Here is a 19,131-nt window from a genome sequence, read left to right on the forward strand (position 1 = left end):
CAAACCCTGAAAGGGGACGGGGAACGATAGTTCGAATCTGAACGAGAAGATTGGGCACAAACCAAATGCAACCCCCGGCCCCGGGACGGTTCCTCCAGCCCGGGAAGGCGGCTGGGCCGCGGCTCGGCCGCACAGACAAAGCGGCCCTGTGATCTGTGAGTGGCCTCTGGGAACAAAGCCTCAGCGCTCGGCGGAAAACGAAAGTCGGCCTCGGGGCCCAGCGCGGACAGGCCGAGGCGCCGCCGGCTTAGTCCCATCGCGTCCCGACACGAAGTCACCGGATTCCCTGCCACCAGGACGCGGCTCAGGACAAAGCCAGTTCCGTCCAGCGGACAGCGGCGAGCGGCCACCTCTGCTCCCGAGGAGCCCACAGGCAGGAGCTGGAAGGCCGCCCGGTTACGGCTTGGCGAGCTCGGAGCCCAGCACCCCTCTGGGAAGTAGTGCCGTTGGCGCGCGGAGTGGGACGCGCCTGCGGTGGCGCGGAGTGAGACGCCGGGTGTAGTACGGCGGGGGCGAGTATGTAACCGGGCCGCTTCTGCGTGTCACGGACGCCGCTGAAGTTTGGTTGTCTTGCTGTCTGGCTTCCGTTTTCTGTGAGCCTGAAGCCCCACCATCTGTGCATTCCAGTGGCCCTGAGGCCGCTCAACTGGAGCCCTTGGTCCCAGAGGTGGTTGCGGGGGGGGGGGGGGGGTCGGGGGGTCGGGGGTCGGGGACGGGGTGTCCCGCGGGGGTGGCGACTTCAGCCTGGGGGAAGCCCCTGGGCCTGGGTTCAAGCGTACCTCGCCCACTTCTAGGGCAGCGTTGGTTCCACGTCGCTTGGTCCCATCCGTCCCCTCATGCTTCACAGCAGGTGCTAACGGGTTGGCAGTTGTTCCGTGCTCCCTTCCCAAACAGAAATGCTGTCCATCAGGATGGTGAAGAGGAATCGAAATGAGGACAATGCAGGTAAAGTTGTCTAAAAGCATGTCGTTCCCCTCAAAGGTGGCACAGCGTTCGCTCAGTGTGAATACAGGTAACAGCTCACACGGATCTGAAAACATGGAAATCGCAAAAAAGGCCATGGTCAATTGAGTCCATGACTGAGTTTTAGAAGATATAAACTAGACAGATACACAAAGCATTTGCCTGGCCGGAAAGTGGAAGGAAATGACACTGGAGGCCAGAAAACAATTATGTATCTCAAAAGTAGTAGTAGTTACATAACAGTTCATCGAACTGTAGTCTAAATGGATAAAGTTTATTCTATTAAATTCCTCAAAATAAATTCCTCAAAAGTTGGCTGAGGTAGGGTGTGTTGGGGGAGTGGAGATTCTACCTTCTCATCAAGTCTTGGCACTTAAAAATTGGCCTCAAGGTTAGCTTTTCTTTGGCAGTGTTTGGGTGTTAGGAATACTTTCTTACATTTCACAACCATAACAAACAATTTTTTCCTCCCTGTTGTAGCTCTGGTTTGCTGTCTCATTAATGTGCCACTTTAGCAGCAATCAGTTGAGACCAATGCCAAATATCACTATATGGGGTTGGGAGAGGGATAAAAGTTTGGGCTTCTATTTATTTGGTTTCTCCTGGTGTTTCCTCACACAAGTTCATTCCTAGAGCATAGGCTCTTACATGTTTTAAACATTTGGAAGTTTGAAAAGTTGAGATGCGTGTTTTTGTGTAAAACACAGAACAGTTTCAATTATGACTATACTGCTGTTAATCTGGGCTCTAATTATATGTTTTTAGGTCGTTTTCACAAAGCTATGTTTTGTTTGTTCTAAGATCACCAAGAGAGGATAAATTACAAGCCTTTTAAAGAAACCTCTAGCTCACAATGCTTTGCAACTTTTCTTTGCATTACTTTAAATATCGGAGTTCATGGTTTTAATGATAATAGCCAGTGATTTGTGGCAAAATGTTTATTGAAGATTCATCAGGCACATTCTGGCTCCCACCTGGCTTGCCAATCATCTGTAACTTGATCAACAGTAATTTGAGATGGGACCGGCCAGGGTCATATGTTAAATAGAACATTTCCACTTTTCTGACCACAAAATCCTCCCTTTCCTGGCCACTTAAAAACTGTTACATAATCTGCAAACACATGAATCTAATGATTTCTGCTGCAGACCTTGGTAAGGATCACACACCTGCAAATTTGCCTTTCTGTTGCCACAGTGTTCTCTATTAGCAACTTAACTGCTTTAAATTCTAGCATTGAAAATCATTTAAAAATATATTATGCTTTCTTCTACATCTGTATTTAGTGAAATTGTTTTTACAGTGAAAAAATTCTCTAATAAAAGTGTTTACAATTTTAATATTTGTACTTGAAAAACATTTCATCTGAATTTAATTATGACAAAATAAAGCAAGGCTATGCAGATGTGTATACTTTCAAAGAAAGAAAAGACATTTAGGAATGTCCTAGGTTATTCATATCTATGCAATAGCAGAAATAATCTTAAAGGACAGGAGAACTTCTTAAATCATGGCTCTGAGTTCTCCTAATGAGGACAGACAATGCTCAGCAATCCTGCAGGTTTATACTTACAAACAGGTTTAGCCTCTTCAGTAGGTCATAAGCTTGCTGCAGTTTATGTGCTGATACTCAAACATTTTTAGAATTCTTCGTGCCACTTGTGTCTGAGTCACATTTTAAATGACATATTCAGTGTTAGCAAATCTTTGCCCACTTAGGGCAGATCAAACTGTTAGAAATATCTGAAAGTCATTTGCAACCACAGCCAGCTTATTAGCATTGTTAAACGAGTGAAATTTTAATGAGGAAGAATAAAACTAAGAGAACTGAGTAGCACTTAAAACAAAAATACAATAACCAAGTAATAATAATAAGCCTCCAAGAAAGAGGGGTTGAAGAATGACTACTGCAAGAGAAATTGATGAATTAGAGACTGATAAAATGGATTAATTCAAAAGGGCAGAGATCAAGGAAATGGAGAAAGTCCTGAAAAATCTATTTAACAAATTATACAGAACAAAGGTAAAACTGTAAAAGACAATGAAGTTAGCACTGATAAGGAGTTTGTTTTTAAATTACATGCTACTATCATGATTATATTTTTGGTTTTATTTTTCCTGGAAAGATAGAAATCACCAAAAATTGATCAAGGAAGAGGAAAATGAAGTGTAGATCAAAGCCAAGGAAGAGCTTTGTAAAGGCTTAGTGATGCTATAGGCATATCCCAACAAACCCCATAGGACATGTCATCCCCTTTTAGAGTATGTAGATACTTTAAAGATTTTTTTATACATTAAAATGTATTATAAAACTTTTCCAAAGTGGTACATATTTTTTGTAAAAAAATGTAAGTTCACACAACAAACCCAGGGTCAGCAAATTAAATGAAATACAGTAAATCACTTTTCCTTTGAATGTTACTTTTTTTCTAGAAATAAAACTTTTATTAATTTTTGTTCTTCTTGGCAGATTTTCTCTGTGTAGTCCTGGCTGTTATGGAATTTGCTCTGTAGACCAGGCCAGACCTAAACTCAGAACTCAGATGTCCACCTACCTCTGCCTTCTGCTTACTGGGATTAAAGGCATGAGCCACCACTGCCCAGCAAAATAAGAATATTTTAACATTATAAAAATATAACTGATACAGTTAGGCCATAAAATGCCTTAATCAGTGATGAAACTCTAATATTATTCATGATTAAAATAACTAATTTTAAAAACATATTTATTTTTATTTTATGTGTATGCACCATGTAGTGCCGTGCCCCCAGAAGCCAGAAGAGCATATTGGCCTGGAGTTACAGATGGTTGTTACATGCCATATGAGTGCTGGGAACTGAACCTGGGTCTTGTGCAAGAGCAACAAGTGCTTTTAGTCACTGAGCCATCTCTCCTGCCCACAGATAATTTTTTAAAAACTCAGTAAACAGTACATCATTAACCAGTTATTTTTCAATAGTGGTTTATAAAAATAATTTATGAAGATAGTTTCTTGCAAATCCTTCCAGAAACTTTTATACATGTATTCTTTTCCCCTTAAATTGTGTGTATGATGTGTGTATGTATTCTTCAACAGCTCCCTGCACCCCCTACCCCCACCCCACCCCACACCGAGACAAAAATCTGTTGTTCCCTGGAGCTCACCAGTTAGTGAGGCTGGCTGAACAGTGAACTCCAGAGATCTGCCTGTCCCCACTCCCACAACACCCCAGTGCTGGAGTGACAGATACTCAACCCAGTTTTCATGTGAGTGTTGGGAACTAAGGTTCTCATCCTTACATTGATGGCATTTTACCACCTGAGCCATTTCCCAGCCCATGAAAGTTTAAAAAGTAAAATCACACCTGTATATTGTCCTATGCTTGCTTTTCAGTTTCATAAAGATATTTCATAAAGACATGACTGTAACTATAAATCTTTCCGCCAAGCTGCCCAAGTCTGGTTGTTGCAGGTGGGTGATAGGCAAGAGTGCACTTGCATGTGTCATCCCAGCACTGAGGCAGAGATAGGCAGATCCTAGCAGTGTTTTAGTCAGACAGGCTAGCTAAAAGGGCAAGCTTCAGTTCAGTGAAAGATTCCGTGGAAGGAAATACTGTAGAAAGTGGTAGAATGGAACACCTGATGTCATTCCTCTGGCCTCTATAGGTATATAAACAGGTGTGTACATCTATACACATGTATGCATATATACATACATATATCTTATATATATAAAGGTTTCTAGTGATCTATCAATTACCGGTTGGGTAATAAAATTGTTTAAAAGACCCTATTCAAAATAACTAAATGATATTATTTACATATAAATAATGTTGGCAAGAACTGAGTGAGATATATATCCCAAATGAAAAGGGGGAACAAAGATAAATCAAGATATATATACACATGCTCCTAGGTAAATATTTGCAATTTTAACAACAAAAACCCTCCAATGGAGCAGATTTGATTTGAAACAGTTTCTACCTGGAGGAAAAAACACAGTAACCAGAACTGATCTGACCATGAGTAAGAGCAGAGATGGTCATGCCACCAGATGTTAATACATATTATAAAGCCTTAATAATTACAGTGATACTGAGTTCCTGAAAAAGATTGGCAAATGATTAATATTTTAGGCTAGATAGCTCTGAATTCAATATGTCTGTAAATGAAGCATTAATGGGGAGAACCTGGATTGTCAACAAGCAGTCCTGGGACACCTGGCCAGTCACTGGGGGGAGATCTGAATGAACCCGTGCTTCATACGTACTGAAATTCATCTCACATTGAAGGAGGAGGTGTGAAACCGAAAGTGTAATATAAGAGAAGATACACCACAAAACTATGGAAGAAATAGATTTGTATAGAGAATTATTTTGATCATCTGTATGCCAAATGTTGTAAATAATAAGTCTGATCATGGCTATTTGTGATGGCTATCACTCAGGAGAGTTAGCATTTGCATCTTAGCAACAGTCCTTCACAGTGTTCTGGGAATTTGGACACTAACATCAATATACATGTGCGTCAATGTGAGAAAAGAGCTGTATGAAAGACTCACTTTTTTTCTTTTGGAATGCTCAGGTTTTTGTTCTCTGTATATTTTGTTTGTTCTCACCTCATTTCTCTTCTATGGGGTAGCATTTAGGTTGTAAATGCTTTTTTTCTCTGGTTTCTTTTTCAAAAGTGTCCATGAAACATGGCACCTTTCTATGTTCTCTTGACAAGGAGGATTTAAAATTATTCTGAGATCTATAAAACAACAATGATGTAAATGATAGGAAGACTTGCATGGCGCTGAACAGGGTGCTTTGATATTTACACAATACTTTGGGCTACAAAACTTTAGAGATCAAATTATCTCTTTACAAGTCCTATTTCCCAGACTAGAAAGGGAATAGATATCAAAGTGAAAAATCAACATGAACAAACCATTTGAAGTAAATTTATTAATGAAGCCATGTGAGTGAGCTGGGTTTGGTAAGAGGCAAAAAGGTACCTTCTAATCCTCAGAGGATTGTTCTCAACCAGCATCCTCACATTGTGCTGCTCCCATCCCTAACTGCCACAGGTCACACTCAAGGCTGTAGTGTAACTGTAGCAGTACCCAAATAAGAATACACCCCAGAGACTTCAGGCTACAGGGATGGGAGTCTAAGAGGAACTTAGACCTTCAGTGGGAAACTCTGCCTGGTAACTGCATTTACAAGGAACAGAGACTGTTGTAAGCATGCTCTGATCTTGAGACCTGCAGGAATTACCTCATGTGACCATTACCAAACAACCCTAGAATCTACGTAGTTTCATTATCTATTTTCTATATTATTGAACAGTACCTTGCTGTCACCCACTCAAATGAAAAGTGGTTAGGCTGCTCTTTGTAGGAACTCTTATGATCTTCACAACTTTGTGAGGGGGTCAAGAAATAACCTTCCTAGCTTATACTAAGGTCGTGGGAAGCAGAAATGGGTTACTGGAATTAATATATTTTTGTTCAATGATCAGAAAGAAACAGCTGAGCATGGATAGATAAGTGATAAGGAATGGCTTAAAAAGCCTGGACCAGAAAGAGAGGGGGGAGAGAGGAGAGGAGAGGAGAGGAGAGAGGCAGGGAGGGAGGGAGGGAGGGAGGGAGGGAGGGAGGGAGGGAGGGAGGAGGGAGGGAGGGAGGGAGGGAGGGAGGGAGGAAGGAAGGAAGGAAGGAAGGAAGGAAGGAAGGAAGGAAGGAAGGAAGGAAGGAAATTCCCTGAACTTTTTTAGATGAGAACATTCCAAGTCTTTAGAACTATCATGATCCATAGCAGTCTTAGATATGAGACAGTAAAAGAAATCACACCCACAGTGTTTCCAGTTGTTTGGGAATCTACCTTCCTGAAATCCTACCTCCTGTTTGGTATCACTGTTTATGTAAGACTCACATTCATTGTGTGCAACTGTTTATCTAAGACACTTGTTAATTTGTATCTCTGCTTATTTACATAGCTTTTGTTAGTTTAGATAACAAGAGTAGGGGTGGAATGTAAACCACCAAAATAAAGTTCTGATTGAGCAGAAGGATTTTTACTTACTTCCTAAATATAAGCATGGCAATGGAGTTTAGGTAACTACTTTTAGAATTTTTGAACTAAAACAGTATCATTTATCCTCTGAACTTACTGCTTGATTTTTTTAGGCACACTTTTTTTTTGAATTCTGAAATATTCTAGAAGTAGCCTCCCCTTCCCCCCCAAAAAAACCATGCATATGATGAAAAACTTTTATAAAAATGTGATTCTTTTTCTTTAAGATTTCCACTTATCTGATTTTTTGTCTGGCTAATTTGATAGATACAGAAACTCATGAATTGTTAAAAAGTGTTTAGTTCTTTGGAATTTAAAATTGATGCTTATCTGTCAGCTGCAAGAGGAACTTGTTTACCTCCTTTAATGTTTTGACATTGTCCAAAAGTTTTGCATAAAAGTATGTCCCTAACAGATTTATCATTACAAATATTCTCTTTAGTGTTAACACTTTTATAAATAACTTCCATAAATAAATGAAAGTTCTAAATCCTCTCCCTAAGTAGCGAATTCCATGTAATAAATCCTTCCCAGCCTCCCCTGCACTTCTCTAAATACATTATTTCCTCTCTAATTCTTTGTCATCAAAGTCCTTTGGTGACTTATAGCAGCTGAACAGGTTTCTAGTATTTGATCTAATAGTTTTGGTTTTTTGGTTTTTATAAGTTTTTTTTTAGATTGAAATATTTTGGCTATGCCTCACAGGAGAAAAATAAAAGACACTTTTAATCCATGGTTATAACAACCTTTTATAATTTGTTTTAATTGCTAGAGCTGGCATGAATGAATACAGGATGACTCATTCAATGAGAATTTGGATGCTGGTGGAAATCCAGGTGAGGTGAAAGAAAGGCCTGGAACTTGTGGGGAAAATGGTGTCAGGAAAAGAAAAGAAGACTCAACAAACAATTGCAGGAAAAACAAACATGGCCAGCTTGTGCTCTAATATTTAAAGCCGATAAAGGCCAGAAACACACAACACCAAGATGGGGGAAAGCCAAGGGTAAAAAGTTTCTAAGCTGACTATTAAATAGATGTAACTCACTGACTAGTGTGCCCATGTGGGATTTTAATTACTCGGACATCTGTTTAGTGAAGTGTACTACTAAATAGGGATCAAATACAGAGATCAAATTACGTGGGGAGGGGAGTGGAGATGACATTCATGAGTCAGAAAGGAGAGCCATCAGCCAGGGGACAATCAATCCCAGCTTTACATCTCACCAACAGAGAAGCAATTATTTTAGATGTGGGGCTGGTTAGCATCCTCGGTCATGAATTTAATTAAATAACCCTCGAGTGGCAGAAAACAGAACAAAACACTGTATTTAACTGTCACTAAGACATGCAGCATATAAATGATCCAAATTCCTCCTCTTCCTCCCCTCCTCCTACATAGATCTGTAATAATTTTTCTTCCCTTTCCTAACTTAGTCTTTTCTTCCCAAAGGCCTCCAGCTAACTCATTGGTATAGATGGTTTAAACCAGAGAAGCAGGATTTAGCACCAAAATCACTGCAAAGGTGTAATTTGAAAAATGGAAGGAAAAAAAAAAAAGATGCAAGGATTGAGTTACCATTTGAGTTCGTCCTTGGGCTCAGTACAAGCTAATAAAGTCACAGGAATGTCTTGAAATAAACAAAACCTCTGTGACACTCTTACTGATCCTTATTTGGCACCTTGGATGGATAGGGCAAAAGACACAAAACTTAAAAGTTCAAGTGGTCAGAGCAAGAATTGTAGGAAACTTCCCTAACCATGGAAGAGACCAACAAGAGCGTATATGGCTGCTTTTGGAATGGCTATGTTAAAGCCAGCCTCACTTGGTATGGCCACATAGAGCCCTCTTCTGAGTCATTATCTCAGGACTGACTAGTTCCGTGCTCAGGTCTCCTTCCCCCTCCTCAACTACTTCCCAGCCCAGCTTGGATCCATCTGTTTTCCTCCAGATGCAGTTCTACTGTTTACAAACATGGTACTAGAGCATTTATCTTATGGAGCAACCATGCCAGTTCCCTATAAAATAAGCACTGTTCGTTAGTTCCTAGTGCCTCAAAGCCAGAGTGCACTGATTCCTCCAGTGGGCTGCCATGAACCACTCCAAAACACCCAATTATCACTCTTTACATGAGTAATTTCTAAAATTTCCAGGAGACTCTGATTGGTGAGTTCACAAAATAAATATTCAAGCTGAAGCTGAGGGGGGATACATTCTGAAAATTCCCTTAAATTGTGGGGTCCTTCCTTCTAAACTAGTCTCAGAAATCCTAAGAATTTCTTCAGGCACTGCTAACCTCAACTGAGTCCATGTGGCCTACACAGCTAGTCAAAGCAGCAGTCTTGTCATAGGAGAACTTGAAAAGAGCCTTTTCCTCCTTGGGCAAGCGGTCCTTTCCTAGTGTCTTCACCGACCAGGGATGTAGTTCACTGATAGAACATTTGACTAGCATGCTCTAGACTCCAGGTTCATTGACAGCACTGAGAAAAGAAAATGCAGCCAGAGCAGAGTTTCTTTAAGGACCAACAGCCAGGATGGCTCATGGAACTCTGTGGTGAGACCTTGTTAGTACTAATAAAGCTTGTCTGAAGATCAGAGGGTGGAGCTGGCCACTAGTTAGCCATAGAGGTCTGGATGTCTGTACAGATAGACAGGAGGTGAGATGACTGGGCTGAGAAAGGAATATATGTGGGAGGAAACAGGAACTCGGTCTCTTTTCCTCTGGAAGCTGATGAGGTAAAGGTGGCTTTGGCTTGCTCCTTCTCTCTGATCTCTCAGCATTTTCTAGAAACTTATGCTGTGATTCTTCTTTTGTGATTCCAAGTAACTTCCTGGGCCTCCTTTCCTGATATTCCCACTAATACCATAGGGTATTCCTAGTGGCAGGTCAGGGCCTCTCACTATAAAGCTCTTTTACCTGGTAAAAGGGCTAGAACAACATTCTGGTGACAAGACAACACCTCTACATTTTTGAGGGGACCACTCTCAAAAGTGGGTTTAAAAAGTGGTGCAATTCTGGAAACTGAGCTAGTAACTGCAGCAGTATCCTAGTTTGGTTTCCTTTTCTGTGATAAAACACTTAGCAAAAGCAAATGATTTATTTGACTTACAGGTTATCGTCCATCATGGAGGAAACCTAAGGAAGGAACCAGAGTCAGGAACTTGCAGAGACCACAGACTTACTGGTTTGCTTCCTCTGGCTTGTTAAAATGCTTTTCTTATATAGCCCAGACCCACCTGCTTAGGGATGGCACCACCCACGGTGTGCTGACTACTTCTTAATCAGTAATTAAGAAAATGCCCACAGATATGCCAACAGGCCAACCTGATGGAGGCTTTGTGTTGTTGTTTTGTTTTTGGAGATAGGGTTTCTCTGTGTTAACAGTCCTGGTTGTCCTGGAACTCACTCTGTAGACCAGACTTAACTTAACTCAAACTTACCTGGATCTCACTCAAGATCCACCTGCCTCTGCCTCCTTGAGTTCTGGGATTGCAGGCAGGCACCACCATGCCTGGCTGGAGGCCATTTCTTAATTGAGGTTCCCCAGGACAGGCAAATACTGGTCTCCTAACCCATGTATTCTTGGTTTATTACTGTTTTAAGCTGTTGCTCTTGTAGACCACCCTCATCTTGCTTCTAAAACATTAAGTTCTATTAACCATCTTCTATCTCAATAGGACCACTGGATGACACATTAACCTTGTCCTTTTGTTGCAATAATTGCACACACTTTGCTCCTGGCATTATCTGGCTTCTGTTATTTTGTGAGCTTATCCTAATTTCTGTGAAAGAGCCCCATTCTATAACTGTGTCTCTTTAGTCAGCCCTACATGCAGAAGATGGCCTCCACTGACATTCTTGGTAATCATTACCCTTTTAATATACTTTATCACCATTGTATGTCCTGTGGGCTCTCTAAGGCTCACATCTGCCTGGCCATTTTCCATCCTTAAATAGTATGACACTTGGAGCTGTTGGTACCTTTTATCACTCTATTTCCACATCTTGTACAACAGGCTATTGTTTCCTCCAAGTTTCTATGAGACATCCTAGTACCTGTGCTCCTTACCAGGGTGATAAATCCTTCATCCTGACAGAGTGCTCCCACTATTGATAAACTCTACCCTATGAAGTGCCAGCCAGTAGTCTGTGATTGTAGAGTTTGGTGTGAAAATGAGCCAAAATTTTCCTTTTGTGTACAAAAGAAAACTGTCATCGTTACCACAGTAAGGATTTCCTGCTAGAGCAGAGGCCTGTTGTATCCCAGCCCAGGTTCTTGGCTAAATGGAAACACCACAGAGTTGCTTTCCTGGGAGAGGCCTGCCATCTTGTAATAATGGTATATTTGGTACATTATCAGTGTATTATTTTTGTTCAATTTTTAAAATAAAAGGGCATTTTAAAATAAAAATGTTCTTGTTCAACATGCTTTGCTTTCAATACATAAAAAAATCTTTTAGTTTGATCTTATATCCAATGCTTATGAATGTGAGATTAATGACTCAATTAGTTTTTTTAAAAGATTTTATCATTATATTATTTGTGTGTGTGCATGTGTGCATGCAAGAGTGTGTACATGGGTACCTGTGGAGGCCAGGAGATGGTGTCACATTTCCTGGATCTGGAGTTACAGTTGGTTTTAAGACCCAAAAGTGGGTGCTAGGAACCTAACTCTGTTCCTCTTTAACTGCTGACTCATCTCTCCAGCCCTCAGTTAATATTTCTGCTAACTTTAGCTATAGGTTTTACTGTAGAATGTTCTTTTTGGTAAAGAAATGGGAAATGATGGGAGTAGTGAGCACAAATGTTTCTAGGCTTTGTATAAAAAATGTTGATTCCTTTTACTGAAATTAACTTTGCTGCCGGCTCTATGGTGTAATGTTTAGTGCTTTGAACTTTGAATCTAGAGATTAACTTTGAATTTGTAATTTAATTTATTTATACAACTGTTACCTGGAATGCTTTTCTAAACATTTCACAAAAGTTAGGAGAGTAGCAAACAGACTTTTATTGAGTGCCTGTATGCACAGTGGTGCAAGTCATGTTCTACAAAAGGCACCAGTACTTGGTGTCATGGTTTATGCATTAAACATCATATATTTTCGTGTTTACAAAGAGAGTTTTCCAGCAGATGGCAGTCAAGTGTCTTATTTTAACAAAATAAGAGTATTACAACAATTTCTGCCAAGAGAAACAAAATGTCTTGAGGATTGGTCACCCTTTTCATCTCACACAAAGATATAAAGGCTAATGGTAGCACTGCTTACTATTCTGCCAAGTCCCATGCTTTTTCATCCCCATTCAACCCTCGGAATTGTATGAAGGGAGTGCTCCTGGTCATTTACCCATGGCTTCACTCAGAGCACAGTAGCTTGGGGCCTCTCATGTGGATCTTGGGATCCTTAAAACTCTGCAGTCCCTTCCACACTGCATTATTTCAGAAAACTAAAGCCTCAGAATTCGAAGAGACTTGACTGACTGCCTAAATCAGCCAGGAACCAGAAGCCCTGAGTCTCAGCCCAGCCTTTGCAACCTCTACCCACTGCAGGCTTGCTGCGGTGCTGGTGACACCGGGAGCAGAAGAGAACAGAGCAACCACCTTTGTATGGTTTTCTGCTGTGCAGACTGCAGAAAAATGTAAATGGAGAACTCAATATAGGTTGCAATCATTCACAAGCAGCTGAACATCTTTATATCCAGCCTACTTTGAACATTTACTATCAGTGATGTATGCATTCTGAGATCTGGAGTGGTTTTGCTTTCCTTCCCTCCCTCTGCCTTTCACACTGTGACTGACATTTACAAAGCTCTGCATTCTTTAAAGCAATACCTCTGAGTAGGATCTAACTTTGTAGCCTCAAGGACTAATTAAAAACAAAATGATCTGTTCATATTTTGCCAAAATCTAATTTTAAAACTCAATGGGCTTTGAAGCAATTGGTAAATACAACAGTTATGGATACAGACTTGTCACTTGATCCTGTCAATCTCTGGAAAAGTAACTACAAATTAAGTTTTCTAAACGTCAAATTTGATGGCCACATAAGCCCCAACATTTGCTAGGACCTATCTTAAAGGGATGGTTACAGAAAATTCTTCATCCTTTCAGGGTCAGGGTTCCAAACTTGACTTCTTAGGGATGGCCTTTGGGATTTAAGGACAGGGTTAATGTTAAGCAGGGCTTTTTTTCTAGCAACAAACCTTTCATTCTTTAAGAGACGGGGGTTTTCGTTTCTGCTGAGAAGAAAGGTTAGAAAAACAGGTCAGTGTCCTATGAATATGAAGTAGTCATTTGTTTTCACATGCTGAATTAAATATTGCTGCTTTGTGCTCAGTGTCTTGTGGCTGTTTGGCTCCATCTGGGAAAGTGAGTGTTAGAAAACTCCATGAGGGCAGGAAATGTAGTTTTTGCTTTATCACAAATCATCGGGCTTTGTCCATCAGGTCTCCCACTATCATACCAAATTTATGTAGAATGGGGGAGTTACAAGGCTGTCACCTGCTTCGTCATAGATTGTTTTCACAAGCATCTCATGAGAAAGCTGGATGCATATTGTCTCCCTTCCACCCTAACAGGCTGGTGACTAGAACCAGGCTTCAATATCCCTTTCAGAAGGGTACTACTCATTTCACCTCTTCAAACATAGGTGAAGTAGCTTCATCTGCAGAAAGAAGGTCTGGCCAACTCTATTCCCAAAGTCCTGACAGCAGTTACCCTCATATGTAAGGAATCTATATAAAAAGCTAAAATTTGAGTAAATTACCGGTGACATCAGGAGAGGGGTTAGTCTACACAGACAATTGGCACCAACACAACTCAGGCCAGGAGTGAAAATATCAGAGAACGTCAGCAACGACAGACATTAGTTTTGCTTTAGCACAAATACATTTTTAATGTTATATTTAAAAGGCTTTATGTTGCTTAAAGTGTCTTACAAAGAAACATTTTACGCAGCTGGGTGTGGTGGCATACCCCTTAATATCAGCACTTCCAAGACAGAAGTGAGCAGACCTCATTGAATTGGAGGCCAGCCTGGTCTATATTGTGAGTTCCAGGACAGCCAGTGGTACATAATATACCCTGTCTCAAACAAAACAAACAAGCCAAAAAAGAAATATAACTTAAAATTTCCTAATCCCATCTGATCAAATTAGAAACATCTAGCAGAACAGTATCATTTTATTCTCAGTATAGTACCCGTTGATAAAGATAAAATGACATATAAAGTAAAAAATGTCAACTACAAAGTATAATGGTAATAGGAAGAAACAAGAGAGAATTTACCATTCTAATATCTAAAGATTTTAACCTAGACAAATTAATTTTTGTTACCACCATTATGGTCATGTAAGAAAAACTGTTGTGTTTTTGTTGATTTGTTTTTCAGACAGTGTTTTATTCTGTCACACACTAGTCTCAAATTTGAAATCCTGACACCATAGCTTCCCTAGGCCTGAGCCATCACACAAGGCTGAAAAGGCCTAATTAAGCATGAAGCTGGGTGATGGTGGCACACGCTTTTAATCCCAGCACTTGAGAGGCAGAGGCAGGTAGATCTCTATGAGTTCAAGACCATCCTGATCTACAGAGTGAGTTCCAGCCTATGCAGAGAACCCCTGTCTCAAAAAAGAAAAAAAGAAAGAAAAAAAAATGATGAAAGCTACTTTCATCTCCTCAGACCATTAAATGTCTTAGAAGACAAACTGGATGGACAGGAAAGAGAAGTGGAAACTTTAAAAAGAAAGAATAAAAATGATATTTTCCTATGAAATAAGTCTAATAACTTTCTGTAAGGAAATAAAAATAGGCTATGAAAGTATTAAGAAATGAAATCAGGAGTGGGGGTGTGCACTGTACATACATGAGCATGAGTTCAATCCTCAGCATACCACCACAAACAGGAAACCACTAGATTAGTCTAGCTTGACACAAGTAAAAACGAGATGGGAAATTGGTTGCTGGTTATGAAGAAGTTTTTTAAAGTTGACAAAGCTGTTGGCAGAAAATAAGGAAGATGGAGGTAAACCCAGAAAAATGCTCCATATGAATGGGGGCTTTCATTTTGAGAAAACTAAACATAACAGTAGTCTAAGATGGAAACTTGAAACCAGTTTTTCAGAACTGGGCCTACTGTAGCTTGGGGATTTTCTAGGATATCTTGTCCCTCTCTATTCTTCAGGCCTCCAGGAAAGGCCACTCAAGAAATATACTGTTAGGGGCAATAGAGAGAGATGGTTCAGTGGTTAAGAGCCCTGGCTGCTTGCTCTTCCAGAGGACCTTAGTTGAATTCCCAGCACCTGCATAATGCCTTACAACCATCTGTAACGCCAGTCCCAGGAGATCTGAAGCTCTCTTCTGGGTACCAGGCATGCACATGGTACACAGACATACATGTAAACAAAACACTCATAAACATAAATAAAACTAATAAAAGAGGAGGGCTTTCCTGAGTCCTTAGGAAACCAGGCAGGCTCTCTGTAGTTCTCTTGCATTAATTCAGTGCACGCAAGTAACCACAAATCTTTTTTAAGGCCCTGTATTTCTGCCACCACTTTCTCTTTGTGTACTTCTCTCCCTATTTTCTGTGTAACTGACAAGGTCAGTTTCCTTTCCCATCCCCATGAGGAAATAGCTAAGGGTTTTCTAACAGCATGTCTCATTTATATCTAGTCATAAAGATGTGTGTGTTGTGTTGTGTTTATGTAATTTGTAGAAAAATAAATACCTTAAACCCCTTTATTACCATTTAAACCTTCCTTTGTGAATATCTCTATGCATGCAAATGATTATAACTAGTCTTTCATAATCAAAACTAATAATTTATAAAGTATTACATAAGCATAGAAAACATTTAAGGTATTTCACATTGTACAAAACTGGGATGTACTTAGGCTAAACATTTTAGAAAGATCTTTAACATCTTGTAAATCTGAGTATAAAATACACTTTGTTCAGTTAGTGAGAGGCTGATAGCTGTCCACCCTCTGCAGAAGCGTATCTGAATATCCAGGGGAATAGTACCTGAAAAAGAAAATCTGCTATCAGATATATGGAAAGTTTTCATACAGTAGGCACAAAACAGTCTATATAAAGAACTACTGAAATAATTTATGGGGCTGGTGAGATGGCTCTTGCTGAGTTCATCCCTGGAGCCCACATAGTAGAAGAAGATAATCAACCCTACAGGTCTGACCTTCCCATGTATGCTGTGCTGCAAGTGTGCACACATAAACACATGTGAGATGTTGTAAAATAGATAATCATGAGTGAAACATCACATATGTTCCAGTAATGCTTATGGATAAACTTAGAGCATATGAAGGAAGAAAGTCCTACTCACAATGTTGTACTAGATACTATACTTCAGGAATGTAAGTGTGATGACAAAGGAGATATCGTCTGAGCACATGTCTTCAATCCAGTGATCACACTTCAGAGATTTTCTTTTTATCATACCAAATGAGTGATGGTACTTAAGGATCATAGCTAATGAATCATGTAAAACAATCCTGTTTCTAATTCAAATTTAAAAAAAGTTGAAAAAAAAGTTACTGTAGAAAACAATAAAAAAAAAGTAAGTCATAAATTTGGAGCTGGAGAGATGGTTCAGTGGTTTAAAACACTTATGCTCTTCCAGAATATCTAGGTTCAATTCCCAGTTATAACTCCAGTCCCAGGGAATGCGCTCTCTTCTGGCGGTACCAGGCACACAAATGGTACACAGTCACACATCCAGGCAAAATGCGAATACATAAATAAAAAATAAAAAAATATTTTAAAAGGCACAATTTCTTCCACAATGTATCAAGTTAAAGTAGGCAAAACAGAGCTATATTTTCTTCAATAGTGCCTTTGCTCATAATTAAAGTTAAACAGAGCACATGCTACAAAGAGTGTTCGGCCTCCTGCACTCATGTACACAGACACATACATATACACATAATTAAAACCAAAAGAGAAGACAAAATTTAGCTGGGCATGATAGCACACACTTTTTCTCCTAGCACTCAGAAGGTAGATACAGGTGGATCTCTGTGAATTTGAGACCAGCCTAGTCTACATAGCAAGTTCCAGATCAGCTAAAACCCTGACCCTGTCTGGGAAAAAAAAAAAAAAAATGTTTTCATCAAAAGGCCACCTAATCTAGAAAAATCTATTTCAAACATGGATTTCTTAGCCTGGCATTGAGGACTGTCAATTCTCTCTCTCAGTCTTCATTAGTACAGATATTAAAGCTAGTTCCACTTTCATTAGCGCCTCATAAATATGTCAGGGACAATACAGGTAGTTTTTATACAAAGGTGAAGAGGCAAGGTTTGCAAAGTCTTTTAAAATGTGCTACTTCAAATGGTAGCCACTAGTCACATGGGGCTGAAGAACACTAGAAATATAGCTACTATGCTTAAGAAACTAAAATTTTAAATTTTAGCTTCAAAACTGACAAATCAGCTATAAGAGAACACAAAAAACAAGTCTGGAATCGTTTGTGAGTCTTCCTTCCAATGTAAGTTTTATATGATCTAAATTTACCCCAAATATTTCCAATGAGATTTACCCCCTGAATTAAGATATTCTAGAAGTAACAAAATATACAAATGTAAAAATAACTCACTTTGCAATTATATGGTGTGGATATTTGGATTGTTAAAAAATCACTAAAATTTATTTACCATTTCATTTTATCAAGTTATCATTTACTGTGAGAAAGCCTCATTCCAACTACTATCGTGCTAAGGATTAAAAAGTAGCTCCCTATTAGGAAAAACTATGTAATCCCAACTCCACAATGAATGGCATTTTAAGTACACAAGAATAATTTTATTTTATATTTGCTTGCTATACATTTATCATCAAAACAAATAGCAGAAAACAGGAATCAAGTACTACTACATAATACCTCTAATATGATTATAAAATTTAATTTTATAGATTAAATAAAATTTAATTAGAGAAAAAAATAAGAATAGAGATACTCCAAAAGGGACAATAAGAAATATTGATTGAATTGAATTCTTACTAATTCAAGCCCTTTGGCTACTATGTCATTTAATTCTAATGTTATATGTAATAATATTTACAAATACATCAATTCTAGCTTAAAGAATTTAAATAATTGTCTTTAAGGTCACACAGGAAATAATTAGAACTAAGATAGGAACCTAGGTCTGTCTGGACACATGACCTGAGCTTTCATCAGAGCCATAAAAAAAAAGGTGAGACATTCCTTCCTTCCCTCTAGCTATCAATCACTGCTACTCTAACCTAGCTCTAATGGCCTTTAATCATAGGCAAATTAACTTTACAGTAGACTATGAGGAATTTGGGTTATTCTTGTCTTGGCCTTTGGGCTTGGATCTAGTGTGTTACACCTTTAAGTGACTAGAACTGTACTGGGCAGCAGGCTGTGTACACACACCCTCCCCCATCAGATGTGGCCCTTTCCTCCTGATAGTGTGCAGAGATCCAGAGGCAAGTTCAGAACACACCTTGTGGCTGGGGAGTGGGCCAGACCTAGAAAATAGGTCCTTTGAAAGCCTAGTCCAGACCCTTCCCTCTTATAACACCTGCTTGTGCTAGAAATGTAGGGTTAAAATTAAAGTTGGAAGGAAATATGAGATGTCTATCAGGCTGATGCTGTCTTATAAAAAATAATTAGATCTGAAACAGTTGTCACCAGCTGATTTTTGAGAAATAGATAACTGTAAAAATAAAACCCTTTTGAAATCATATTTATCTATTTTCACAGTGTTTTAAAGATTCCCATAAAATGTTATTATATAGAAGCTAAAGCTTTTTTTTTTTAAGTCAGAAAGTTGAAAAGGTCCACTAACCAAAATCCTCATGAAAATTAGATAGTTTTAAAGATGAAATCTCAGCTGGGCATAGTAGTTCACGCCTTTAATCCCAGCACTGCTGTAGAGGCAGGAGGATCTCTGTGAGTTCAAGGCCAGCCTGGTCTACAGAGCAAGTTCCAGGACATCAAGGCTACACAAAGAAACCCTGTCTCAAAAAAAAAAAAAAAAAAAAAAAAAAAAACCTACTACTACTAATAATAATGAAATCACAAAGCATAGAATTCAAGGATTTAAATTTTATAATAGTATTTTGACAAAGCACCTGTTTTGTTTT

At 39.3% G+C, this 19,131-nt stretch overlaps 1 protein-coding gene across 3 annotated transcripts in view; it reads right to left on the bottom strand.

Moving 5' to 3' along the window:
* Positions 1 to 13,957: 13,957 nt before the first annotated feature.
* Spag6 (sperm associated antigen 6) overlaps positions 13,958 to 19,131 on the bottom strand; it is a 61,636-nt gene continuing 56,462 nt past the window's right edge. For all 3 annotated transcript variants that reach the window (XM_027405311.2, XM_027405312.2, XM_027405308.2), the window contains one exon: positions 13,958 to 16,023. In XM_027405311.2, the coding sequence (XP_027261112.1) occupies positions 15,954 to 16,023 (70 nt within the window). In that variant the 3' untranslated portion in view covers positions 13,958 to 15,953. The remainder of the gene's footprint in view (positions 16,024 to 19,131) is intronic.

Source organism: Cricetulus griseus, chromosome 3 (assembly GCF_003668045.3).
Source record: "Cricetulus griseus strain 17A/GY chromosome 3, alternate assembly CriGri-PICRH-1.0, whole genome shotgun sequence".
NCBI classification, from domain to species: Eukaryota; Metazoa; Chordata; class Mammalia; order Rodentia; family Cricetidae; genus Cricetulus; species Cricetulus griseus.